General features: G+C 51.4%; 1 protein-coding gene across 7 annotated transcripts in view; it reads right to left on the reverse strand.

Moving 5' to 3' along the window:
* ARNTL (aryl hydrocarbon receptor nuclear translocator like) overlaps positions 1 to 27,851 on the reverse strand; it is a 158,372-nt gene that overhangs the window by 11,694 nt on the left and 118,827 nt on the right. For 4 of the 7 annotated variants that reach the window (XM_029956179.1, XM_029956180.1, XM_029956178.1 and 1 more), the window contains 11 exons: positions 21,862 to 21,990; positions 19,090 to 19,196; positions 18,276 to 18,551; positions 15,983 to 16,021; positions 15,638 to 15,679; positions 14,016 to 14,173; positions 12,332 to 12,411; positions 7,915 to 8,007; positions 6,502 to 6,619; positions 4,067 to 4,216; positions 1,312 to 1,558 (listed from right to left, as the gene is read on the reverse strand). In XM_029956179.1, coding sequence (XP_029812039.1) covers positions 1,312 to 1,558; positions 4,067 to 4,216; positions 6,502 to 6,619; positions 7,915 to 8,007; positions 12,332 to 12,411; positions 14,016 to 14,173; positions 15,638 to 15,679; positions 15,983 to 16,021; positions 18,276 to 18,415 — 1,067 coding nt within the window. In that variant the 5' untranslated portion in view covers positions 18,416 to 18,551; positions 19,090 to 19,196; positions 21,862 to 21,990. Of the gene's footprint in view, positions 1 to 1,311; positions 1,559 to 4,066; positions 4,217 to 6,501; positions 6,620 to 7,914; positions 8,008 to 12,331; positions 12,412 to 14,015; positions 14,174 to 15,637; positions 15,680 to 15,982; positions 16,022 to 18,275; positions 18,552 to 19,089; positions 19,197 to 19,284; positions 19,496 to 21,861; positions 21,991 to 27,851 lie in introns of those variants that run through there. The other 3 variants (XM_029956183.1, XM_029956184.1, XM_029956182.1) reach the window with 3 other exon arrangements.

A 27,851-nucleotide genomic window follows, 5' to 3' on the forward strand; every position in this document is an offset into this window, starting at 1 on the left:
CTACATGGATGTATTTTTTTTTTTGGTGCACCTGAACTTAACCAACGCTATAAAAACAGGGAGAGAAAGTAAAGGAGCTTTTCAAAGGGGTCATTATCCCAAGAAAGGAGGCTTAAAAATGGTAACTAGTCAGATAAAAATGTGGCAGGAAACCTAAACCCAGTGCAAACTTCCATTTTACTACCCCGCCCCCCACTTTGTTAAATCAGAATGATCCAACATTAGAAGCTCCAGCAGCAGGGGCCATAAGGACCTTGAAAAGTGGTGGTATCCTTTTCCAACATATAGTGATTATTTCTGAAGGCCAGAAAAATGATCTGCCTGTGAATATTCTCAAGGAGGCGGCAGAGAGCAGTGGAAAACACGGCATCTGGGTCTCGGCTCAGGTCCGCTAGCACTAAGCTAGGAATCGGAGGCGGCCAGTCTTCAGGCGGGGCGCCAGCTCCTCACTCACAAAAAATAAGACTGGACTAGATCAGTGTTGCCAACAGAGCTTTCTGCAATGGAAATGTTCCAGATCTGTGCCATTAGCCTCATGTACCTATTGAGTACCTAAAATGTTGCTACTGAGCCTGAGGAAATTCTTTTTAACTTTTTTTTAATGCAAGTTAGTTAACATATAGTGTAATATTAGCTTCTGGAGTTGAATTCAGTGATTCATCACTTACCTATAAGCCCCAGCGCCCAGCTCAACAAGTGCCCGCCTTAATGCCCATCTCCCCACCCAACTCCCGTCTAGCAACCCTCAGAGTTTGTTCTCTGTAGTAAGAGGCTCTTAGGGTTTGCCTCACTACCCCTATATTCATCTGTTTTGTTTCTTAAATTCCACATAGGAGTGAAATCATAGGATATTTGTCTTTCTCTGACTTATTTCACTTAGCATACTGCACTCTAGTTTCATCAAGCATGAGGAATTTTTAACTTAAGTTTGATGAAATTAAACCTTGAATAGCCATATGAAATCACCACAGCCATCAGACAGCTCAGGACTAGATAATCTTTGCCAAGTCCTACGTTCCAGATTTCCGGTCACGGTAGTGGCCCAGGACCAGTCCGGACGTTCAGACAGCATACTGTGCCTACTACTTCTCTTCTGGCCTTGGACCTCAAACCACTCTACGTGCCAACAGCGTTAAAGGAAAAGTCTATATTTATAACGATATTCCGAGAGGTCTCATTTTTTAGCAGAGATCCCCATCACTTCTCTCTTTACCCTTAGGAAAGCCAACTGATGGCCCAGTCTTCTCTGCTTCCTCAGAGCTGAAAATCTTGTACTATTCTTGTTCAAGGGTAACACACACAGACCCTTACCTCTGGTCTACAAAAACAAACTTCCCGTCGATTGCGTGTCGAGACACATATTCCATAGACTTCACCCTGATTTCCCCGTTCACCGGCTGTGGAACCACATGAGAATGTAGTCGTCCAATTGCGACAAGGCAGCTGAGATTACAGCCCTCGTTGTCTGGCTCACTGTCTTCGTCCAATCCCATCTTTGTGGGCGGCCAGCTCTTCAGATACCCTGTGCTGTGGATGGTGCAGAAGCTCTTTCGATCTGCTAGAAAGCAAAGTCCGTGGTCAGTGTCAGCACAGCGCTGTGCATGCAGGCATAGGCAGCCTTGGGCAGGCTGGGATGCAGGAAGGGAGTAAAAAACAAACAAACCAAACCAAACACAGAGCTTTACTTTCCAGAAGTGAGAATGCACTGAGGACGACAGAAACAGACAACTATCATCCGGGGTCATAGGTGCCGACCCAGGCCCACTGCGCCAAGGCCATCCCATACATCAAGGAAGAGCTATCTAAGTCCACCTGGGGAGGGGAGGGCTGCCCAGGAAAACCACTCAGGAGGTGGGTCGAGAAGGATGAGCACTGGCCAGGGGGCTCGAATGTGCAGAGGCTGAGAACGTACCAAGGCACAGAGGCGCATCCTGCACAAGAGACCACAGAGAGCTCCGTGTGGCTGAAGGGGAAGGGAGGTGCGGACGACCCAGCAGGAGAGGCAAGCTGGGGCACAGTATTGGGCCTTAGACTACTTGCTAACACGTGTGTTTACCGGACGGGGAGTGGAGAGCCTCTAAACGTATGCAAGGGGAAACAGCAAAAGCAAATCGTGCTTGGGATACCCGAGGAGCGGAGTGACAGGTAAAGTGGAAGGGACGAAGAACCGGGAGGAAGACAGCGTGCGTCAAGAGATGATGGCCGCCGTACTCTGGTTTTGCAGTGAGGAGGAGGCGGGGAAGGATGTGGGAGGTTCTGAGTTTCTGAGAGCTGCTGAGATTTGGTATGAAAGAGAATGAAGAGGACTCCAACATGCTTGGATCGAATGGCTGCTGGTGCTATTCAGCGAGTTAGGGAAGCGAGAATACAGAGCGCGCTTTGGAGAAGAGGGAGAAAGGTTTCATGGAGTGTGGAACACCTGTGGATTTCAATGACCCACAAATCCTTACGGGGTGTTTCCCAAGCATCAGGTCCATGCTAGTTACCGGGAAGCTGGAAAACCATCAGACACGCCATCCTGTGGAGTTTACAGTCCAGTGGGGGAGACAGACTTCATACAAATAACTATGCCAGTTAAGTGCACAAGTGCAACTGCAAGAACATGCTAGAAAGAAAATGTGTAGGGTGCGCTGGGGAGACGTAAGGCGGCCTGAGGGAGGGGGTGGCAGGTGCTGATGTGCAGCCGCGAAAGGACAAGCTGAGCCAGCGGGCTGGGCTGAAAGGAGCTGGTGCGGACGGGGAAGCATTCCAATCAGAGAGCCAGCGTGGAGGGACCCTGGATAGAAAGGGGGGTGAGGCATCGGAAGGGAGTCAGCAGAGCGGAACACAGGGAGTGCTGGCAGGGGCGGAGGGGGCCTGGTCGTGTTAGCACTCTCAACTCTAATTCAAGAGTAGCAGGCAACCCTGACCAGTTTTAAGCAGGGAACTAATGGAAAGACTTGCTTTACAAAGATCATTTTGGGGGCGCCTGGGTGCCTCGGTTCAGTGTCCGACTTCAGCACAGGTCATGATCTAGCGGTTCCAGAGTTCGAGCCCCATGATGGGCTCTGTGCTGACAGCTCAGGCCTGGAGCTTCTTTGGATCCTCTGTCTCCCCCTCTCAAAAATAAAAAATTAAATTAAAAAAGATCATTTGGGCTATTGTGTAGACAGATGGAAAGTGTGAGGAGCCTACTTCCCTGGACGTGGTGAGAGGGGAGGGTGGCCAGGATCTGAGTGGTATGGTAAATGGAGGTAGACAAACTTCAGAGAACTTCTGCAGAAGGGATGCCTTGTGGCAGGACTGTGTAACTGACCAAATGAGGGGAGGGAGGGAGCCCAGCTGAGGGCGGCGCCCCCCACCCCCAGCTCCCAGGCCGTGCAACCAGATGGTGGTGGTGTCATTTACATCAGGGGAGCTCACGCGGTCACGTTCACACAGGTCAGGTGTGAGATGCCCTTGAGCTATCTCGGCAGGTAGATTTCAGAAGTTAATTTGTGGATCTGGAGCTCAAACTAAAAGCTGGAAATATAAACTCGGAAGTCACTGGCATCTAAGTGGCACTGCAGGCTAAGGGAGTAAAGGACATTGCCTATGGATCAGGTGCAGACAGAAAGGTGGCTCAGGACGGAAGAGGAGCAAGTGCAGGGGACCAGGCAGAGGGCCTAGAATGGCAGAGAATGGGGGAGACGAAGAGAAAGGGTTCGTGGAATCTGAGGGGAGAAAATATCTCACGAAATGTCCATTGTGTTTAGCAACACGGTCGCTGGTGAATTTAGCCAGAGTAATTTTGATGGAATGGTGGGGCGCTCAGGACACAGCTGGGACTGTGGCTCAGAGAATTTTTTCTCAACACATCAGAATAAGTAGGGCTGAAACAATGAAGCTCTCCTACAAATCTGTCATCGTGACACCCATCAGGGCTTTCCAATCTCCCCTGCTCCTGGACAGCCCCGCATCGTCTCGGGGGGATTGTGGCCACACTGGCCTGTCCCGGGATCTGCCAGGCACTGAACCAATGCCCCGCTGAGCACTCTGAGCAGAAAGCCAGCGTCAGCTGGGATCCAAAAGTAGTGAAACTGGTTACCTTTTTTCTTTGAGCAGGTAGAGGGGAAATCCTTCTCTTCAACCTTTACCGAAGGCCTGTTACACTTCATCCTACAGAAGAAAGAACGCCGTGCTCCAGAACATAATCGAGATGGCCCAGGGGTTATATCTGTTTTAACTGGAAGTCCAGCTGCAAATCAATACACAAAATGTGATAAACTGAGAGTAGTGTTGTCTGTCAGGAGGGGGAGTGTGACCTTGAAGAAAGCCTCTTCCTTCCTGCCTCACTGTTTCAGATGATGGGACAGTAACGCTCCTCAGGACAGCGTAGGCCTTAAAGATGCAATACGGGAACAACATGTCAGCTGGGAAGGTTTCCAGAGGCCCCAGAATGCAGCCACCGGACAAGAGGACGAGGTGCTCTGGGGACAAAAACCTAGCACAGGGCTCCTGTCCAGCAGGAAACGCAGGTTCCCCAGGGACAGATGAAGAGTGCCAGGCGATGGAGCACTGGCACCACACAGGTGGCAGAGGCGGTGTGTGTTTTCCGAGAGGGAGCCCGGGCCGGCACTGGCAGGACGGGAACGCTCTGGATGCTGGGATGGGAAGGAGGAAGGAAAACTGCCTCAAAGTCTCAAGCCTGGCTATCTGCCAGAGGCCGCGGGTGCTTCCTCAGTACAGACCTGGCTCCTACACACGTGGCTGTTCTGAGTGGAGGTGTATGTTACGTGTGAACAGACACAAGAGTTCAAAGACTGTATGAAATCAAAAAGGCAAAAGGCCTCATTTTCATTTACTGGGTTAAATAAAATAGCATTCAGATTAATTTCACGTTTGTTTTTGCTTTGTTTTTAACGTGGCTGCCGGAAGATTTAAAATCACATGTGTGGCTCTTACGTGTGCTTTGCTTCGTGTCCCCACTGGCCTGTGCTGTCCTAGCCAACTGCACTGGTCTCTGGGCGGGGAGCAGGACCGTGACCCTGCCATGAAGGCCGGCTACGTGTCTGCAGACCACGGGCGGGGAGAATGAGCGCCCACCAGAGGGGGGGCCGCCAGCGCCCCCTGTGTCCCCCGCCCCCAGCCTGCTGCAGCGCCGCCCGAGGGCTTCTCCCCAATGCGCACAGCCTGGCCTGCCCCGCCCCTGCTCCTCTGCTTCAGCCACAGGGCGGGGAGCTGCGCGTCTCTGTCCATCCAGAAATTGTGTGCCCTGCTCCGCTCCTCTCTTCACCCGGCACACGGGAATTCATCCTTCCCTACCCTCCTCAGTCATCACCTACTGGGTGCCACCTGTCCCGGCACCCACACGAGAAGGAATCATCTGTCCTCCATGCCTGCTACTCCTTCCACGGCGGTACCTATGCCGCAGGGCGCTGTCTCTCTCCTCGCTCCCTGACTCTATGGTAGGAGCCTTAAAGGCAAGGACCAAACATCAACGCCTTTCTCTCCCCACATCACTAAAAAAAAAAAAAAAAAAACATTGCCGGGCACAGACTGTGACAGGCAACAGGTGGCAGGGGCTGTGCTGCGCTGCGCTCTTAGGAAGACGACTGCCTCACTGTAAAGGATGCTTTAAAGGAGGTTTCTCTGGAGGGGGTTTCCCCTGAGGGCTGCAATGGAGTGTGTGGAAGCAGGAAAGTTGTGGGGCCTGACGGCACAGGCCTACCACACCACAACACGAACATCGTGCCTGCTACGTGCCAGAAACTGCCCTGCAGGCTTTATGCACATTCGTGTATCAAATCCTCACAATATCCCAATGAAACAGGTACTATTTTGAAGATAAGAAAGCTGAGGCACAGAGAGGTGAAGTGACTTGCTCAAGGTCACACAGCTGGGAAACGGTGGAACCAGGAAGTGAGCCTGGCACTGGGACTGCAGACTCCACACTTTTAACTGCTGGAGTCCACGGCCTCCCCCGGGACTGATGGAAGGCCCAGGAGGGGTGCGGAGGGAGAGACGGGGGGTGGAGTGTGAGAGCTGGTCCCCTAATGCAAGAAGGAAGCCGAGAGCGGGGGCCAATGGAGGAAGAGCCACTTTGGTCAAAGAAACTTCCTGTTTATTTATATTTCAAGTTTTATCTTATGAGGCTGCAGGTACATAACTCAGAAGAACAGAGGTGATGTTTTCAGGGGAAACAAATCACACGGGTGTGAGCCCTTTAAACTCAGGAGCATACAACTGGGAACTTCTAGATTCTGGGGGGAAAAGAAGACTGAAAATCAAAAAGAATCACAGTAGCTGTTGTTCCTCTCAGTGAATTTGGACAGTGAGTTTTTTCTTCTTTAAGTACATGCAACCAAACCAAACCAAACATGAAGGAATGCAGATAACTGCATTTAGCCAGAGGCGGCACCTGTGGCCCAGATAAAGGGCAGAGCAGGGGCCAGAGGCCGAGACCACGGGGCACATGCCGCTCTCTCTGCTCCTAGCGGTCCGAGCAGCCCCAGGAGGCAGCGCGGCATGTCCTGTACTCACTTTTTGCATCTATGAGCCGCTCCCGGGGCGCCGTGTCCGAGGAGGAGAGCTGCTCCTTCACTTTGGCGATATCTTTAGGGTGCAGGTAGTCAAACAAACTCTGGCCGATCAGATCATTCTGCAGGGAGGAGGCATTAAGGCACACGTCAGCAGCACACGGCGCACAACTTCCCCAACCAGTGCTGTGCCTTTATTTTGTATTTCTAAGCATGACAATGTCAAATATTTCGACTGTGAGCACGTACACGTGTCCAATCGCTTTACCTAGGGACAGACACAGGCTGTGAGGCATTGGGAGACTGGTCTTGATAACGCAGGAGCGGAGAAGGGCTTACTTATATTTGTAATTCTATAAACAGCTCCTGCTCCTCCAAGGCAGGAATCTTCCAGCTGAACGCATTTCCTTTATTTCTCGTGCCCACAAATGCCCGGCCGGGAACACGGGACGTGGGTGCTAATTCTACCCCAGTAAGCCTTCTGTTCTGTAATAAGGGCGTCCGGCGTGCTGCAGCAGCCTCATCCTTAGCAGAGACCATACACACTTTCTTCGTAACTTTACTCTGAGACCAAGAAGAGCAAGACACTGCAAACTTGAAACTCACATCAATTTCTAATTTATGTAAGTGTTATTTTGATTCTTCAATTCTTCTGTCTTACCAACTTTCTGTGCAAACACCAGCGTGTGACTGAGTGGGTGGAGAGATGAATGGGTGTGGGAATAAAAACTCTAGGGACAGAATAGGTGAAAAGCGCTGCTCTAGAAACTTGCATGAGTGTTTATCTTATTTGATCCTAAAAACAGTCATAAAGGCAGGGGCTATTGCAATCACTTTCTGTTAGGGGAAACCAAGATTCAACAGAACTAAAAAGGGACACATCACACAGTGTGGGTGGATTCCCATTTTTTAAATTCTCTGGTATTAGATTATCTGCCTTTCCTCGTGGGACAGCCCCTCCCCCACTGCCTGCTGTGGAATATTCATTTTGTAGCAATAAGGTATAAAGCTGCTGAGGAGACCAGTGTCAAACTTTCTAGTGAGGGAAACATGGAAATACTAAAAGATTTTTCTATGTTTAAATTCATTTCTGTTTAGAAATTGAGAATTTTCTAGGGACTCCTGGGTGGCTCAGTCGGCTCAGGTTATGATCTTAGTTCCTGAGTTCGAGCCCTGCATCTGGAGCCTGCTTCAGATTCTGTGTCTCCTTCTCTCTGCCCCTCCCCCACTCCTGCTCGCTCGCTCTCTCTCAAGAATAAACATTAAATAAAAAATTTTTTAAAAAGAAATGAATTATCTGGAAGAAGCCTTGGGTGCAGGGGTCACGTGACTTGCGGATCATAATTATTCTGGGAAGGGGGGCGACCTCTCTGGCTGCGGTGAGGTTGCCCACCACCTACAGAACCCGGAGCAATACCTGGCTGTAGTTGAGGATCTTGAAGACAGACTCTGAGACAAAGAGTATCTTCCCTCGGTCACATCCTACGACAAACAAAAATCCATCTGCTGCCTAATCAGGAGAAATGGATAATCAATTTATCACACTTCAGGAAACACGGTTTGTCATCACTCTGATAGCAAATAAGGATTTGTTTTGTACACATCCAAAGCACAGAACCGAGCTCACTGACCAGTCTCCCAAGTGTCCTGAGCACAGGAGGCTTAAAACCAAGGCCTGGGCAAAGAGGGAGATTCTCTCCAAGGCACACACAGCTCGTCTAACCGTTACAGGGGACAGTCTGGCTGGAGTCACCACTTCAACGCTGAATTCACTTTAAGAATTCTCGTTGGAGCCTATGAAGGTCTGGCCAAGTCAATAAAATACAAGCAATGTATTTTATTGCTTTGATTGTAACGGTCTGTGTAGGATCACAGACTCTGAGATTGGAAGGCAACTTTCAGATCAAAATCCCCTCTCCAACATCCTGGCCAACCATCCGTCCTCGAACACTTCGTTTTACAGAGCGCTCTCCCAACACCTGGAGCGCCTGCAGTTTGCTGTTTTTATGCTGCCAGCCTGGGGCAGGACGGGGTCACTAGCATTGTCCTCACCCTCGCCCTCCACCCCAAAGGATTCTCATGCCCGCAGAACTGCTGCTCTGGGGTATCATTTCTCCATCCAGGGCCGGGCTGCTTATATCCTACATGAGACAAGACAAGCAAAGCCAAAATTTTCCCATATATTCCTTTTTTTTTTTTTTAACCTCTTCTTCACTTTAAATACAGGTAAGAATCCGAAATCTCAGGGAAGGCAGGTGTCAAGGCAGGGCACTATTTATTAGAGTGAAGCGGATAAACACAGCCGCAGTGTCCCAGGATGGACTGAGGCTCCACGGTGTGTGCCCGTGAATCCCACCCGCAAGCCTGCAGCTGGACCAGCAGCCACCCCCGGGCGGCCCTCCTGGCGTGCGGCCACCTCCCTGCCCCTGCGCTCGCCCCTACGGTTCTGATGCAACATCTTGCTTTGTTCCCTGGTCTCTTCTTTGGCAAACTGTAGACAAACTCCAGTCCCTTTTCCACAGAAGGGCCTTTGGGGATGTATCTGAATTCAGAGAACTTGGGAATGAACTCATGTGCCGGGGACAGTAACAGCGCAAGCACCTGTGTGGGATGCAGCAGGAGGGACCGAGTCATGGCTGCTGAGAACGAGGGAGGCCGCTCAGCCACACAGGAGCTGCGGGCGAGCTTCTCCTAAGCTGGGCGTCTGAGCTGGCACAGGGGCAGGGGAGGACAGTGGGGAGGGACAAGCCTTTCCAAGCACCATCTGCTGGAAGCCCCATTGTCAGAAAATAGGGGATTAATAACTTCGCCTTCCCTGGCAGCCAACCGCACACCTAGCAAGACGAGCACTTTGAGGCTTCTCACTGATGAAGTGAGGGGCCACAGCGGGGGTCTGGGAAGAGGGGCACTGTGACATCCTGGAGGCTGGGCACAGGCGGCCAGTGAAGGGCCAGTGTAGGGAGGCTCACAACGTTCAGGATCCTTCACATCACCACCAGGCGAAGGAGCCAGGGCCCAGGGGATGACAGACAGGCAGAGACTGGGCCGCCGGGAGGGCCTGGCCACAGGAGGACAAGGGCAGGCTCAGCTCGGGAGAGGACAGTGTCAGTTACAAGTGACACAGAAGCCTGGGCGGGTCTGCCTGGTTTTCAAAACATAAGGAGGCAGAGAATCCAGACATTAGAAACGAATCAGGCTGACTGCTCCCTGACCCACTGTTCACTGGAGGCTCTTAAGAAAGAAAGCAGTAGGTCGGAGTTGCATCGGTCAGCAGAAGCACAACTCCACTTTCCGCTGCCGAACGTTGCAAACTCCGTCTGAGCAGTCCCTGCCTTCTGTGGAAGCCCATTCCTGAGACCTGGGCACCTGGAAGGGGCAGGCATTAGGTGGTATTTCATAGTTGTGACGTGTGTCAGGGAGGGCGCAAGGGATCAGCCAGGAAGACGGGTCACCACTGACGCTGTCGGGCACAGAGGCACAGGAAAGGCAAGCCCAAGATGAAGAATTTAGCTTAAGTAGCACTGAATCCTTGTCCCACACCCTGTTAAAGCAGGCATCGGACAGGAAATTAGAAAAGTAGTGGGAAAGTTATTAAGCATCTGTCATTATAAAAGGAGCTTATTTCTATATATTATATAGGAATATAAAAATATATATATGTGTTCTATAGGACATGAGCTTCAGGTATTTTATATATAGGTGTTCAAAATAAAACAATTGTATATATACCCATATACACATATTTTTTCCCCTTAAAAACAGCAAATCTGGAGTCTGGCAATCAGGGCCAGCCACATAATTTGTGGGGCCCCGTACAGACCGGGAGTGCGGGGACCCTTGTTCCAGGACGAGGGCCTTCCAGATGCCGACAGCAGGGCATTAAGCCAAGCACCAGGCCGCGTGTGGTGGTGCAGGTTGCGCACCCACGAAGCCAGCCCTGGTGATTTCTTCAGAGATGCGGCTGGCATAGATAGTCTGCTTCTTAATTCAGCAACCGCCCCCTGGGCACAAGGACATCTTCACGAAGGATGGGCAGGGGTGGGCAGAGCTGGGTCGGAGTATCTGTGCCCTGGGGCTGGTAGCCCAAGGGCCACTCTGAACTTGTGAGGGTGCCCTGGCCCCCGCCTAACGTATCTACTGTTGACTTGGATTTACCAAGAACAGTGCCATGCATAGAAAATGAAGCCTCAAAAACATCTGTTGTGTTCATGCATGAAAGACACAGAAGGCAGGCCTAGCCGATCCACAGGTCACAAAAGGCTTCAAAGATCACTGACGATACACTGCAGTGTAGGACTGTCCAATAAATAGATTGACAGACATAAAAGAGAAGTTCCAAAGAACTCGGTGCCCTTCCATAGGGCTGGAGAAGGCCCGGCAGAACAAGAATCTGTGCACGGGAGGGGGAGGGACAGTAGCACAGCTGCCCAGAGCATGGCACTCCTAGGGTGGCTTCTATGCCAAAGGCGGCACCAGGCCCACTCAACCCTAGGCCGTCCGGACCACAGCTCAGGTTCTGTGCCGGGTCCGGATAGCAACCACTAGAGGAACATCCAGCAAGTGAATGCGACTCTGGAAAGCGTGGGTGGCACATGCTGGGGGCAGGCCAATTCCTAGCCCTCTGCTCTCTTGCCGGCCTCTGCCACAGAGGCGGGACAAACCTAAATCCTTGGCCTGCAGCTAGCCGTGATCAGGGACACCTCCTGGAGAAGCTGGCATCTACTACGGAAGTTTCAGGAAGGCACAGCCTTTGCTGACAGGAGGGACCGCTGGCCCAGCCCCTCCCCCGCCCCTGGCTAGCGTGGCTGCGCCGAGGAAAGGCGCTGTATGCTGGCGCAGCAGGACTGTCTGAGGAGACACAAGAGCCTGTTCGTCTGCCCTCATGGAGCCCCCGCGCCAACCCCTCATGGCCCTACCCCAGGACCAACTCCATTTGAGAAACGAAACCCTGTTTGTTCCTTAGGTCCTCTGTTCCTTGCAGCAGAAAGCTTTCCAATCAAGACAACCTGTCAGGAGGGGACGGACAGAGAACACTGGAGTGAACACACAGACCAGACAGAGGACCGGAAGCCAGGCAGAGCCGAAAAGGATGGGGAGACGGAGCAGCCTGCCCCCCAAGGCTCGGCAAATGTCTGCTCAAAGGTGCCCAGATGCCGTCGGGGCTCAGGGAGCAAGGCCCGCCCTGGCTGTGAGGGACAGGGGCTGGTATCGCTCCTCTCGGTCCTAGTCTTCTAGTTTCCTTCTTACAGTTTGCAAGAGGACAGGTTTCTGAATCCAGTTTTTTTCTCATTGGTTTCCAAGTGGCTCTCACTGTAGCCAGAGGCAGACCTAATTCTGCACGTCACCACCTCAACGGCCTCTCCGAAGAGATGAGCAAGATGAACCAAGCGCTTCAGTCAAGAGGGAAAAGGCTCACCTCCCTTGTTCTCCTTCTCCTCAGGCAGAGAAGTCTCTGGAAGCTCTGTTACTTTGATGGGATTTGGTGTAAAGATGCACCCGAATATTCTGTGCTAGTGGTTAAGTGAGGGGAATGCCAATTCCCTGTGGTCATCATTCCCTTCATGCAGGAATGGGATACTTTACACCAAGGTCTACCAAACCCTGCCTCCTCTGAGGCACAGTAACTCGGGCCTTCAAGTTTTGTCTAAGCAAGGGTAGAAGGGGAGGAGGAAGACCCCAGGGAAGGAATATGAAGACTGTCCAGACAGACAGACGTGGAGACAAAGTGGGCCTCAAAAGGTCCACTGTTTAGACATCAAATTCCCACACACGGTACCTCACTCTGAAACTGTTAAAGAAAGTGTGGATCAAACAATCTCCTCATCACAACATACCCTGAGAATGAGGTGTTTCAATTCATCATCTGACAGAAAAGTTGGTTTGTAGTTTGCTTCTGTGTATGGATTGGTGGCACCTGAGGGAGAAACAAAGAGAAAGAGTCGGTACGCTCTCTATTCAGGTCATGTGCCTCGGTCCACGTCACTGCCTCCAGCCTTCCGGATGTGGCCAAGTCCCAACCACCCGGGACTGCAATTTCGTCTTTTTTTTTTTTTCCTCAACAGACACAGGGCTAGAGGCGGCTTCAGCCAGAGCCCTCTGAAAAGACAACACTGCTGCCCACAGGGGACCTAACCGGTATGCTCTGGTCACGTCGGGGAGCCAATTTTTATGGAAGTAAAAATCTGTTTTGGAAGAAGGCAGCTCTGGAAGCCACCGCGCAGAGGCTGCCGGGAGGGTTCTCCTCCCAGGATCTACATTAAGTGGGTTGTCTAGCAGTCCCTCAACGGCACGCTCAGAGCGTTCCTGGGAAATCATCCAGTCTGCCAGGCCCTGAGGAAGTAAATACACGGCGGAAGGGACCTAGGGGGAGTTCTTCTTCAGGGTGGGGTAACGGAGCTTGGCGCTCCTTCAGTGAGCAGCGCGGGCTCCTCTACCACAGAAAGGGGACAAGACACTTAAAAAGGCTGTCAGTCGGCACCTCACAGAACGATGCCGGGAGCAAGTGACCCGGAACCTGCCGAGTGGTTAGAACACCAGAGGAATAAAACAGAAACGATTCGGACAGTTCGAAGTACCATGGGGAAGGAGGGCGATGGAAAGTGCCCGTGACTTTCTGATCGGCGAACAAGGCACCTACTGAGCTACGCCCCTGTGTTTTAGGGCACCTCGGCATGGTCCCTCGTCTCCTTCCATCTGAATAAAAATTAGCTTATAGGAATTGAATCTCTATCATCTTCAGTAACACGAAGTGTTAGAGGCCATTCACACAGCACAGGATATAACGTGGGCATGTCGGAACGACACTCAAAAGTCAGACAAAATCAACCACTTCTTATTTCTGGTGGCTTTGTGGAAACAAAGACTCAGTTCTTTTACCACGCGGGTCAGAAGTCTGACTAAGCATCCACTTTCCAATTTCCTCCAACAGTCCACGACTGGCTATGGAAAACGCCAGGAAGAACATTCATGAAAGTGCCTGGCACACTGCAGAGTCCTCCTAGGGGTTGGATAAGTCCCTTCCACATTTTTGCTGTTTGCTCACCTGCCCCGCATTCAGAAAAGAAGGAAAATTCTGCCTCCCTCATGAAGAGTCTATCTGGCTTGGGAGAATTCCAGGAACATGAAAATCTCATCAGTGCTCATCCCTGACAATAAAACGCAGCAATAACCATCAACCAGTGACTCACTCGTTAGAGGAACCGTGATGAATTTTCCTCTTAAAAACGGAAACAGACTTTTCTGTGTCACATTGTATGGGTGGGGTCCAGGCACACACACGAGCCAAACGGACATCAGCAGTGTCCTCTCTGACATGCATGTAGTCTATCATGTATACATGCAGACGCGTGCACAGAACACAGCCTCTACCCATCATGTCTCCTGCTGGAAATTCTAGGCCTCTTACTCGAGGCCACCCACTGGCCAACGACCGACAGTGCCCTGGGGACGCGGGAACACCCGAGGCAGGGTGCTGACATTTGCGGGCAAAGGCATAAACAATAAAGCCCCAGGTCTCACCTCGCAATGTTTTCATGTGCTGAACAGCCATCCTTAGCACAGTGAGCTTATCTAATTTCCTGGACATGGCATTGCACGTAGGTACCAAAGACGCCAATTCGTCAATGAAACTGTTCATTTTATCCCGACGCCTCTTTTCAATCTGGCTGTGAGCTTCCCTGAACAACGACAGGAAAAATGATTTCTAGAAAATGAAAACGAGCCTCAAGGAAACATGGACAAACACAAGTTAGAACTGCTTTTGATATTCGCCCGACTGGGCACCTTCAGAATTTTTAGTGTTTTGAAGCAAACTTTTCCACTAAAGTCACTAAAAAAGTGGCTTCACTGCCAGTTCAGCATTAGTATTTTTTATGCTTAGCTCCTACTTAGAGTTCAAAAAGAAAGGTTACTAAAATGGTCTCCTAAGAGTAAACTGTACTGGTAAGTTCTCATTTCTTTTCCTCTTAGCCCCTGTAAAGTTGGATTTTGAGATGGGTGTGGAAGGAACGAGAAGGGAGGGGGAGGGTATAAGGAGCAAAGCATCCCGCACGGCCACTGGGGGATCCCTGGTCCCGGGGTGATCTCGGAGGGCTGAAGAGCCCGCTGAGCGGCCTGTCAGAGACTGAGTCACCAGCAAACTAATGTTGCCATCTCTGGACCGATCACGACCCCACCGGGATACAGCAGATGCTACGTCTGTCCCCGGAGTGTCCTCTGAAGACTATCACACTCCTACCCCCCTGGGAGTTGCTGCCTGCCGTGGCAGGAGGGCGTGTTCACACACACATACTGACTGGCCTGCCCCCCATGTAGGCGCATCAGCGGTGGAAGTGTAGTTCGCTGACAGAGCGACGGGGGCCACCAAGCAGGCCTCCCACCAAGGCAGGGCTGAGCGGGGAAGCTACAGGTCTCGGGTCAGCGGAATTCCGCAGTTCCGGTTCTGTGTCATGATAGCCTCGGATGGCCCTGGAGACAGCGGCAGGGGTGCGAGGGCCCTTGCGGATGGGGTCAGCAAGCATGGCTGGAGGCAGGAAGGACCGACTTCAAGAATCTACTCAAGGCAGACAGCCCCACGCCTGGCCTCGCAGTGAAAGACGGCCGCTCAGAGGGGCAAGCAAGGCCCGAACAGAGGCACGGAGCCAGGTCTCTTCTGGGAGGCCCTCGAGCCAGGAAGGGGTAACTGGCTGAAGATGGTGGAGGAAAAGCTTCAGCGCTGACAGTCCTTCTGCTACTTCCAAAGTCCCCTTCACGTTAAACGTGCTTCGAGTCCACGAGGGACAGGCAGCCACATCAAGCCAAGGCCCCCACCCCCGCCCCATCCTCGAAAGGATGCTTAGACCAACAGGGACCAGACAGACAGAGCCGCCTCAGCTCTACCTGGAGTGCCCAGAACCAGGACAGTTTATAGACAGAATGAGGGTCCACACTTACCTTGCATTTTTTTAAAGTTTATTTTTGTTTATTTTGAGAGAGAGAAAGAGAGCAAGCAGGAGGGGCAGAGAAAGAGGGAGACAAAATCCCAAGCAGGCCATCAGCGCAGAGCCTGATGTGGGGCTCGATCCCACAAACCATGAGATCATGACTTGAGCTGAAAATAAGGGTCAGATGCTTAACTGACTGAGCCACCCAGGTGCCCCTACCTTGCATTTTTGATCCTTCCTTGGTGCTCTGTGTATTCTAACCTGGAGGGGGGAAGAAAAGCAAAAGATAAAACACAATCCCTAGGATCGGCAAGGTTATACATCTGTTTTCTTCCCCATTAAATTCATTTCCCTGTTAATCCCAGTCCTCTCTCTCAGCACACAAGGGCTCTTGGCTGTTAGCCCCTCTGGGGGCTGGGGAGACCATCTTGACCTCCCAGGCTCAGCGCCTCCGTGCTTATCCCCAGTCGAGGACATGGCGGAAACCTATACCAAGTAACACACCATGTGATTATGCAAAGAAAATGGCTAGAAGGATGAAGTTCATGACTAGGTTTATGGTACCTGCTGTGAGGGTCATCTTTGTCCGTGTCCATGCTTTCTCTGAAAAAATAAGAGAGAATGTGACTTGATTGTTAATCAAGACACACAAAACAGCTTCTTAAAATACAGAAGGCTCTCATTTATCCAGAAACTCATCAGAAAGCTCAATAGCCAGAGTGTTCATTATCGACATAGAAGAGTCAAACAAAAACAACTTGAACCTACTATACATCAAGGACCGGTTCTCCAGATTATCACACAAAAGCTATGTATAGCCTCCGAAGAGTCTGCATGTTAGCATATTTTACCTCATATTCTGAACATCGACAATACATACCGAGCATTCATGGAAATTCTTCGTTAATCAAAGTATCCAAGTAACTATACTACCTCATTCCCCTCATCATTCTGGATAAATGGAGTTTGTTCATTTGCAAAACATATCCAGCCTCAAATATACGTGTGCATACATATATATTCGGGGGTGGAAGTGAGGTGAGGAGGGGGAAACCAAAGTACCCACAAAGAAGCACTGAGGCAGCTTTTCAAAGGCACTGCTACCCAATGTTCTGGTTCTCAGTGAGGTGGGGATCCCCTAGGCCAGAGGAGATGGGATATAGGGCAGGGGTGGAGTGGAGGGTCCTGGGGTCACCGGCAGGGATCTACCTCCCTCTCACAGACTCCAGAGATCCAAGTTTCATGGCACCTTGTGGTTTGGTAGAAAACATGAAAATCCTCCAAGGAAAAAGTTCCAAATCCCCCTGGGTGAGCTCACACCTTCTCCAGCCCTCAAGTTTACCAGGCAGGCACTGACGGCCACCTGGGCCTCTCTTTTTCTTGCATCCTATTAAGAACAGAGGGATGTGGCCCTTTAAACAACATAGTCCCAAGGGCAAAAACAACTTTCCCAGGAGCCCGGAATCACATTTGTGGGCAGTCTAGAACAGCAGTTCCCAGCCAGGAGCCCTGGATTTCCTCACAGGCAGGGAGTTTCTCTGGCTGGTCCTAAAGCTCAGAAGAAATCGTTCAGGCCACAGGGGAAAATAAAAACTCCCCCTCCCCTTTTGGTCTAGACGCCTATGTGATCATTGAGGCCAAGATGATCATCCCTGGTGAAGAGAGCTCCGCCTGACAGATCAGATCTTAGCACATTAAAATTATGGGGAAAGGGATTATGGGTGCATAAATGCGGTCTCCATGAATCGCAGATTTGCAAACAGGGTGCAGCATAAGGGAAACCTGGAGGTCTTGGGTGAGGACAAGGTAGGAAACCACAGGTTGAGACAGCAGAGGTCTGAGAAGGCACCAGTGACTCCATCGGCACCTGCCCAAGGCAAGGTGTCTGTGGAGACCGGCTCCTGGCCTCCCTGCTGGGAGGGACCGGTTCAGAAGACCACCCTCTCCGTCCTGACACCCACTTTCCATCCCCTGGGCGACGGATCGGCTGGGACCACTTACATATTAATCATAGCACCTCCTAGTGGGCATCTGACCTTCAGCCACTGTGCTCCCCAAATTCGACCTGTGAACTTCAGCAGAAAGGATGTCTGCTGCAGGGGACACACCTCCTTGGAGATTTTCCCTCATTAAACAAAAGAAAACCTCTTAAGTGCGGATTTGGATAAGATTCCATTCGGATGCCTCAACAAAACCAAATGTGCCTGTGAAGGTTCTACGCAGCAGCCTTGTTGCCTGGGGGTTTTAGCAGATCGAGAAGAGTGGACTGGAAGTGTGAATAGTTACTTACTCAGAAGAAAAGTCATCAAGTCAAAAAGAAACAAAAATGCTATTTAATATAACAGGTACATACTAATTTGAGTAATGTTTCAGGACAACATCGATGTTCCTAGTGTTTTGGGAGAAGACCTGTACTTATTCCTTCTACAAACATAATGAAGCAACCACTGTCTTCCTCAGAGAGAGGCCCGCAGGCAAAGTTCTCTGTGAAACCAGAGAGATGACATCCACAGGCTTAGCCACCTTGCTCCAAAAACCCAAGGACTACAAAGCAAGGGGTAAAAGACAGAACTTGGTTTTAAGGCTCTTCCTTTCCCCTTGATGTGGAACAATCTGCGGACAGGAGGGAGTTAGGAGGTGCCTCGGCAGGGCTGGAGGCTGCCTCCTGCTGGCAATCCGGGGGGCGGGGGGAGAAGAAAAACACCCCAACATGCGGCCACCTAGACTTGGATCTTTCATTTCCATCCCTTTGCACAAAGGGGATCCCTTCTTCCAGGAGGAACGGTAGCTGGCCCCTCGGTGTTCTGGGAATGGACACCAAGTTTAGCCAGAGGAACTTGAACCCTGAAGGGCTTACTGGTAGTCGGTGGCGCTGCCTTTCCGCTTGCGGTTGCAATCTGTGCCGCTGGGGCCCAGGGGGCTGGAGAGGAGGTCGGTGGTGCCAGGGGACATGAAGTCACTGATTGTTGAAGAAATGTCCATCCTCTGGTCAGCCATTGGCGGTCTGGACCTAGCACAAGGAGGCACAAAGGTGCATCTGTTTGCACGTGCTCTTCTAACGTGGTGGTGGCCAGGGTGGTCTCGTGGAGGGTCCGGCACTTGTTTATCGCACTGACACAGCTCACCCAGCCAGCTGGAAGAGGGACGCAGCAGAAAGGAAAGAGCATCGTTCAGACTTTAGGAGTTATATTGAGGCTAACCTGCTCATTTTTCTGGCCAAGACATAAAGCTCAGAGAAACTGGGTGGCTTCTCCCCTGCGAGGGCAGGTAAGGACAAGGCCAGAGCCCAGACACTAGGAGTTACAGCCCCGTGCTCCTCCCTCGGAGAGGACCAGCCCTGACAGTGCTATTTTCTTCCAATTCAATAAGAGATTTCACTGGTTATCTTCGTATTTTTGTTACAACTTTTGTAAAAGAGGAAAGCAAAAAATATCCTTTCTCAGACTTGAAGTCCCCTTGGGAGCTAGAAAAATCTGGTCCCTCTCTATCACCGGGCCAGGCAAAGGCTGTCCCATCTTTCCTGGCTATCCTTGGTCCCTCCCCCCGATTCCCCTGCAAGGAAAAGCTGCATGACGACATCAAGACATCGTAGAACACTTTGCAAAACATCCTGAGAATTCATATTTCAAAAGCGTGGAGTAAGCTGGCCCAAAAAAGAGGCCGACAAGTACCTTGCAAGGAACTCCAAGTCTGAACCAAGTTGAAGAGGGCCGAGCACTGCCCACAGACCACGTGACCGGGGCGCTCACTCCCTCTCCCCGGGCTCGAGTTTCTTCATCTGCAAAGCAAGAGGGGAGACTGTGAGCTCGTTTCCATGAGGACAGTCACGGCCACAGATCAGCACACCAGGGTTAAGCATGGGCCACCTTTTCACTTTCAGGGCCACGGCTGGAGGGAACATCTTTGTGCTCTATCCCTGGGCACTGGAGGTATGATCTCTTAGGACAAATATCGAAGAGCATGACAGCAGGGAACACATGTAATATGTCTGGGTACTTTCTTGAATGCTGTGCTGTGGAAAAGCTCCAGTCATTTATATCCCCAACAAGAGCTCCTGTCAATCTGAAGGAAAGAACAAATCCCCATTGGTTTTTACTTGCATTTTTAAATGATTACGGATGGTGTCCCTATGTTTATAGGCATTTCTCTGGTTTCCTTTGTGCCCACTCATGTCCTGTTTTTCTACCATATTGTCTTCAGTATGGATGGGCCTCCTAACTCATGTCCACCTGGGCACCTGAACCTGGTGGGAGAAAAGCACACAATGAACTAGCTGCTCTCACTCTCAACCCACCACCTCTCACCTCTGACACCAGTGCTGCCGGTGGCCCTGGATCCCCTGACCTTCAGTCCACGCCCGAGAACGTCACACCTGCTCTTTTGTCCAATCCGTACTCTCAGCTGATACTTTCTGTTCTACCTCACTGGCCCGCCTAGACGCTTCTGCTCAGGAGCCCCATCCCCAAGGTGGGGACCCCATCCTCTCACTACTAAAGACCAGCACTCTGGAAGTCTTGCTCTGCCTCCGACCCTGCACCATCCGATTCCCAACTCTACTGGATCACTCTCGTTTGGATAAAAACACATAACAACTCTCCTCTTGGAGAAAAAGCACCTTGTTGAAGTCCACTCCCTTCTAGTCACTACCTCATTTCTCGGTTTCTAATTCCTTTCCTCTTCCTCACTATAAACCGACTCAAATTGGGCTTTTGCCCCCATCGTTCCAACAAAACAGCCCCCGTTAGGTTCCCCAGTGACCTCCTCTTTGCTAAATCCAGTGGCTGGTTCTTCGTCCCTCCTAATGTGGCCCCACCCAATACCTGCTGCTGGAGCTGATCTGTCCCTTCTCCTTGTCCCTCGGCTTTGGGGAGGCCACCTTGTCATTGTCCCCTTCCACTGCAACCCCTGATGAGGTCTTCTGCTGGTCCCTCCTCCTCTCTCCCCTCTACATTAGGGTCCGGGGGATGTCATCACACTTCCTCTGTTTATACTCACTCCCTTAGATATCTGTGCAGTTTTGCTGCTTCAAATATGATCCAACTTAGGAGAACTCCCAAATGTATCCTTCCAGCCTGGACCGCTCCTGAACTCCAAACTTATCAACACCACTTCCCTGATGTTTCCTTTTGAATACACAACAGAGACCTCAAACTGAAACATCCACACCAAACCCTCGGTCCTCCCCAAGCCAGGCCCCCTCGGGATGCTCATGTAAATGGTACGTCAATCCTTCTCAACACTCAGGCCCCAAACCTAGAAACTATTCAGACTCCTTGCTTCCTTTCACAGCCTGCGCCAGATCCATCAGAAAATCCCATCAGCTCGCCTTTGTAAAAAATATCCAAACTCAACCACTTTTCCTTGTTCTCTTTTGTTTCTGCTCAAATGTCAGTTCAGCAGCAAAGTCTCCCTGAATGTCCACACCAGCGCCAATCCCTCCATCCACTCCAACCTGCTTTCTTCTCTCCCCACAATCCTGATCAATAACCTGTTCATTAGCTTCCTCTCCATTAGACTGCAGCGTCAGAGGGGCAGGGATTTTGTTTAGTTCATGGCTTACACACTAGTAGACTAGAACATTTTCTAGCATATAGTAAGTACTCAATAAATAGATGTTGAATGAATAAAATAAGTTTTATGTTAGGAATATTCATTCTTGTTTGTCATAGATGTCATAAATATCAGCCCCTTTTTTGCCTTTTAACTCTGCTTACATAGGATTTGTATGTGCTATTAAAAGTAACATTTAAAAAAAAAAAGCCTTTTCTCAGCCCCAAAATATAAATGCTTTCTTTATAATATTTTTGTAATTCTACTTAGTTAGCTCTTTTCCATTTGGAAATTACTTCTGGGGCACCATGTGCGGTTGGAAACTTATTTCCCTCCGATGGGTAGAGAACTGTGCCAACACCATTTACAGACCAGACTTTCTGTTACCCATCATGTGAAAGGTCACCTTTATTGATTTACTGTCCTATTCTGTTCCTTTGACCTAGTTCCTTCCAATCTAGCACTACACTATTATTGTGGTTTTATGATACATTTTAATATTTGGTAGAACCTTTTTCCCTCTTCATACTTTTCATCTTCAGAACTCCCTGGTTATTCCAATGCATTCCTGAAGAAGCATGTTATAATCGTTGAATCATATGAAAGGCCTTGATGGTGGCTGCCATGATCATTATTATTATTACTGACAGTGAGAGAAGTAGACCAGGGAGGAGCAGAGAGTCCTACCCTCAGGGTCTCGGTGACCCTCTGGGCTGCAGGTCAGACTCAGGGTGCCACGTCTAGCCCCTGCTGCCTCCTTGTGAACAGACAAGTGCCTGAGGTGGACTATTCCAAGTTCGAGGGCTCCCAGGAGGAAGCACCCTTCCTAAGAAGAACTACCATGAACGCTGCCAGTGATAGCAGGTGGGGGGCTGGGGGGAGTGATTGATTACCTGAAGTTACAGCTCTTAAAGCTCAGATCCACCTCGGGAGGAGCAAGGGGCCACTGGGCTAATTGGTCACCTCAAAGCGATTTTCATGTTTTGTAGTTTCCTTTCGGGCAGTCAACTTCTTCCGGAAACCTGCACCACGAGAAAAGAAAAGCCAAATAGGTCACTTTGGGGAAGATAAACCAGACAATCTCCTGGTGGCTAAGGGAAATGGGGGGGGGCTGCAGGGGAGCTAGTTCCCGACACCTGATCAGAGGCTCACAATCCTGCACCCAGCTGCCTGTTAAACCCAACTGCGAACACATAAAGGAATCTGGCAGGAGAGATTTTTCTAAGAAAAACAATGCTTTTTAAATGATTAAACATGGATTCCTGGACAGGGACTTAAGAGAAATGTACTTTTCATTTCTCCTACTGGCTTTGTGTCAGGCACTGTTCTTACTGTGTTATGGAGATTAACTTATTTACACCCAAAAATAGCTATAAGGTAGATGCTACTGTTTGCTTCGTTGTACTGAGGAGAAGGGGGAGGCAGAGAGAGACGCGGGGACACTCGCCCAGGTCCCACAGCTGCGGGGCTGACGCCGGGAGACAGCCTCCGCCCTGTCCCGGGTGAAGAGCTGCCTGGGCGCAGACAACAAGGAACAATGGAAAACCCGTCTTCAGGAAACATTAGGCCGAAGCACATGTGCACAGAGCCAATAGCGGAGACTGCGAGAAGGTAAGAGGTTTACAGACGGGGTCTGTGAAGCTCAGGGGCAGTGACTGGGCACACGGAGCTAAGGGGAAGGGCAATTCAGAGAAGGCGCTTGCGTTGTCAAGTGGCCTGCCACCCTGCCCTTCTCCTACGGGCATGGGACGGGTCTCCTCTCTGCCCTGTGGTCCCCATGTCTAGGAGGAACCGGCCCTAAATGAAGAGGGCAGTGCCCACCCTCCCATCCCCTTTTTTGAGATGGCAACATCAGATTTTGAATGGCCTTTCTGAAGCAAAAATTCTGGGGTTTCACGGTCTGCTGACTACCTCCTGCAGCCTTTGGAATACCTTGATCTTGACCATTACAGAGGCCGTTAAATGACCGTCCAGAAACAGGGCGGCTGTTGTCTTCCCAACTCACTCTTCCGTGCGGTCTGATTCAGACACCCTCACTGTCCGACCCTGGGAGCCACAGTCTGGACACGTGCAAACTGCAAGACAGGAGTTGGGACTTCCAGTCCCTAAGTCTCAGCTGAACCGCCCGCGGACACCAAGTCCCCAAGGCACTATGGCCCAAGCACTTACCACATGCCATTCCACCTTGGTCTGGTTCCTCACACGGGTCCCTGGCTCTTCTCCAGCTCCCAGGGGAGCAACCCAGGACCACCCTGGGCGCCCTCTCCTTCCCTCACCCACTAGCCCTCTGACGGATGGGCCACTGTCTCCATCCACGCTGCTCTCCTTCCCAGCCTGGGCCTTCCATTCCGTGTTCACAGATAGGACACCCCCTTATTTAAAACACTTCCGTAGCTCCCCTGCTCTGCCCCAAGCCTCCCAGAAACTCCCCGTGGGGAATCATCAAACCTCCACAACGAGAGTTGGTTGCTTGCTTGCTTTCCTCTCCTCGCCTCTCCTTTCCTGCCCTGCCCAGCCCTCTAATGCACAAAGCACTAGGCCACTGGACTACTTAAGGTCTCCGGAGTACGTGACCTCCACTGTGCCCACGCTGCTTTGCCCTTTACTAATTGGCCACTGGTGAACTTCCACGTTCCTTTCAAGCGCCTTCAGGTTGACGATCCTTCTCTCTTCACACCTGTGGCCCCGCCACTCTCTGCCCCACCTCTGTGATCTCACCATTAGGAGTCTCCTGGAACTGCCCCTCACTCTCTTGCCCTCCCTTCTCCGAAACTTAGATGAAGGTTCTCAGTACGCAACTCCATATGAAATTTCTTACTTGGACCAGTGGTCCTAATACTCAAACTTCCTTTATAGAAATGACGAATGCTAACGTAAAAGCTGGCATTATATTTTGCAAAACAAGAATCAGAAGGCCTTTCCTGTATGCTTGGACAAAGTAAGGAAGCTTGAATCAGCTGTGACAAGTATTTTTGGCAAGTTGTTTTCTCTCCAAGATGGTGTTCTTAGATGGAAGACAATGAGTAAAACAACAAAAGGAAACCCCTCTTTCTGTGCTGACTTCTTCCAGTAGAGAACCGAGCCCAGGGAGGGAGCTCCCAGAGACCACAGGTAACTGCGAGAGGGGTCCTCGCTAAGGGGGGCTCCGGGCTAGCCCTGGCGCTGCCATCCAAAGGACACACGGGGAAGACACTCTTGGGGGAGCTGGGCCTGGAATTGGGGGCGCAGGGTGTGTCTACTTCTGAGCTGGAGACTTCCAAAGGATGGGGAGGTTCACTGAATGTCAGAGGGAGCAAGGCACAAAGACCTGCAGTGCACTTGGGGAGAACCTGATGGTACCCTCGGGAACCCCTCAATCCCCTCGTGTCTTTGGAGCTCAGGGAGAGGAATCCCAGGGGCTCCACATGAAAGAGCGAGGGCCTGGAAGTGAAGTCCCAGCCCTGGCTGCCCCTGCAGAGATACCTCAGCAGCCGAGACGGGTGAGGGGGTCAACCAGTATGAGGCGCCAAAAGCGGACACAGCTGCTCCTCTGAGCACAGCAAGGCGACGCCGAGCAGCCCGAGAAACCACAGGTGTCTTCTACAAGAGGATGAGAAACCCACACGTGCCATCTACAGGAGGATGACCACGCTGAAGACCACGGATTGCTGCATACCAGGCATCTCTCTCTGCTCTCCCTGCTCCCTGACCCAGCACCCCAACATGCTACAAGGAGGGGAGGGGGCGTGCAGGCTGTTAGCCGCCCCTCCCTGCGAGGACAGTCTGCAGGACACCCCGGTGTTGGCCCCGCCACGTGACTTGCCTTGATGGATGAATGCGAGTGGAAGGGACAGCCTCAACTTTCGAAAAGAATCTTTACCATGTGTTCCTTGGTCTGTTGAGGCCAGCCATTTCCTGGAGGTGCCAGATAGATCAGAGGGTTTCCCCAAGCCCCAGCCCCCCGAGTAAAGGCCCCTGAGTGGCCATCTCTGTAACCCACAACCTTCAGGGGCCTGCCCTGGGCACAGTTCCATAAGTACTTTCCCTCCCCGCCCGGAGAGCCACGGCAGACGGCCCTCAGCCGCATCCTCCACATTCTCCACGATGCGGTGCTGCGGCCCGGCTCCAAGTTGACTGAGGGAGTGGATGAGGAGTTACTCTGGTCTGTTCAGGTGGTGGTGGTCTTTGAGCAGAGGTAAGAGGCTGGAGGGGCTCGGGCTCCTCTGCAAGTCCACCGTGGCCCTCTGTGGTCACTATGTCAGCGTGTGGGGAGTCCAGTTACCTTGCTTTGCAACAGATGCACATAGAGAATGTTCGCCTAGTGAGGCCTGGTGCTTTGAGCCTAAGGTAACAGGTGTTTGCATCAGGGTCGTTCAGCGAGGATTTGTCTAGCCTCTAGGGCACTGGGGACACAGGGAGGAATCAGCAATCCTAACGTTCAAGATTCCCTCAATCGTTCAAGATTCTCTCAATCGAGTTGAGTTGCGGAGACAGGGTCTAAATAAAGGCGTGACCACATGCTCGCTGCGGCGGGCGGGGTCCCCCTTATAGTCCGCAAGCAACAGAAGTCCCGAGGCTGGACGTGCCTCTGCCGTGGTAAGCCGCAGAGAGCTGTGGAGCAGTTAGGACAAACTTCCAGCAGGTGGCAGTCAAGTGTCTTGAGGAAGGAGGGCCTTTCTTCCCTAGCTGTGAGGCACACAAGGTACAGGAGCAGAGTAGAGGAGAAAAGACAGCTTTCCGGCTGGTGTGTGGTACGGGTAAAGGAAGGAGAAAGAACCAGGGTGGCGGTGAGACTTGAATTAGGTGCTGCAGATGCCTGGTGGATGGGGGTGTTCGGAAGTCTGTTCTGAGCTGGGGAGAACAGCACTGGCAGTAGCTGTCAGGGGCCAGGGCAGCCCTGTCTGTGACCCTTGTGGATGGTCCTTCTGGTAGCTCTCGATGCCTGAGAATCCCGAAATCAAACACAAATCAAGGAGGCTGCGTTTGGAAGCACAGGGCTTGGAGGGCCAGTTGAGAGGGTCTCACAGGGGCAGGATCTGTAAATCCTGGGGTATTTTGTGAATGAACACAAGGCTGGTTCTTGCGGAAGAAGTCTCCACACAATCGAGTGGAGCCTACAGTGTCCCAGTCTCCAGGGGCTACTGAGGGCTGTTGTTGGGATTCAGAGATCTCATTAGGAGTCACAAGACAGAGCATGCACCTCGCCCAGCACAAGTGCTTAGTAAATGTTTGTTGAAGGATAAAAGAGCTGTCTTCTTAGATCTTAGCCAAGTCTATTACTGAAGTCTAGGAAGAAGAACCTTTCTTCTCCTTTTTTAAATGTATAGAATAAGAGAGCCTAGCCCTACAGGGGGAAGAACATTATTTCCACCAGAAAACTTACTGCCTGAAGTTGAAGAAAGTTCTGGAAAACTTCTGCATCTTGTTTTAAAGGAAACCAAAGTATGCAGTGCTGTTATTTCCTGGTAAAATCCAGATACTGGTGTGAGGGGGAGCAGAAGGGGAGGCCTGTGAGACGCTCTGAGCTCCCAGTTAGCGCTGCGGATGGAGGCAGGCTGGCACCGGCAGCGGGGGTGGACCCAAGGAGGGCTGGCACTCCGAGGAGAAAAGGGATACGCCTTCTTTGAGAACGTGGGCAAGGTGAGAGAACAGAGGAGGAGTATCCAGCAGGTGCTTCTCCAGAGCCAGTGGACCAGGCGTGTGACATCCCTGGACTTCCGCAAGCAGGGGCTGGGAAGGGCTGGAAGTCTCCCCCCGCCCACCCCGGGTAAGGGGCAGGGGGTGTGTGGACAAAAGGGCAAGATGATGGGCACATGGGGAGGGAGGGCAGGGCAGTGGTCCGTGCAGGGCCTCTGGAACCAGACAGCCTGGGTTCAAATCCCAGCTCTGCCACCCATGAAGTGTGAGCCCTGGGCCAGTTCCGTGACCTCTAGGAGCCATACTTTCTCCCCTATAAAATGAGGAGGCTGGCTCCTCACAGACTGAATGAGCTGGGGATCTGAAAAGCACTTAGAATGCTCGTCAGGTTAACTGTGCTTATTGAAATGGAGAACCTCGTGCTAGTGAGGAAAGGACGGGTAGAAGGCTGCGGAAAGGTACGCTTTGATGTCAAAGAAATCAAACTCAGACTGGAAACTTTGGAATGAAGGAGCTCAGAAATGGTAAGAGCAGATCATGTCTGCCTGGCAGTGGACATAAAAAACTTAGCAGTGGGCTCTGGGGACCCTGAGGGAGTCCAGGGGCTGGACTGAGGGGGGCTGGGGAACGCGTGGAGGGCCTGGGCATGGGTTGGGGACCCAAGGAGAGGCCAGCATTTTGCAGCAGGAAGCATGGAGGACTCACAGCACCTGGAAAGCTGAGTGGTATTTCAGGAGTCCAACCCCTTCATTGTACAATGAAACCAAAACACAGAGAAAGAGCTCCTCCTACAGAAAGCTGGGAATAGGATCATGAGAAACTCAAGTCAATGGGTGACAGTAACAGACCTGCCCAGGCAGGTGAGATGGAGAAGGAGATGGACACCACAGCTGATAGCCACTGCCCAGGGCTAAAGGACGCCCAGCTAAGGGATGCTGGGGGACAGGGAGGTAGATGTCCCCCTTATGGTTCACCTACCATAGGTTTGTCCCCCTTATGGCTCACCTACCATGGCTACCAGGCGCCCAGGGCCCTAAAGCGATCACCCAACATGATTTACTGAGCACCCATATATGCCAGGTAGTCTGTACGGCCAAAGAAAGAGTTGAAAACTCAGTAAATTTCCACCACAAATTGCACGCAGCAGTCAAACTTCAATCAAGGACAATGTCGTCATAATGAGGACACTGTTAGTGTGCGGGTCTACAGTCATTCATTCATCTTTCAGCAAATATTTGCTGAGGGCATCCACGTGCCAGGCACCGTT

This window comes from Suricata suricatta, chromosome 11 (genome assembly GCF_006229205.1).
Source record: "Suricata suricatta isolate VVHF042 chromosome 11, meerkat_22Aug2017_6uvM2_HiC, whole genome shotgun sequence".
NCBI classification, from domain to species: Eukaryota; Metazoa; Chordata; class Mammalia; order Carnivora; family Herpestidae; genus Suricata; species Suricata suricatta.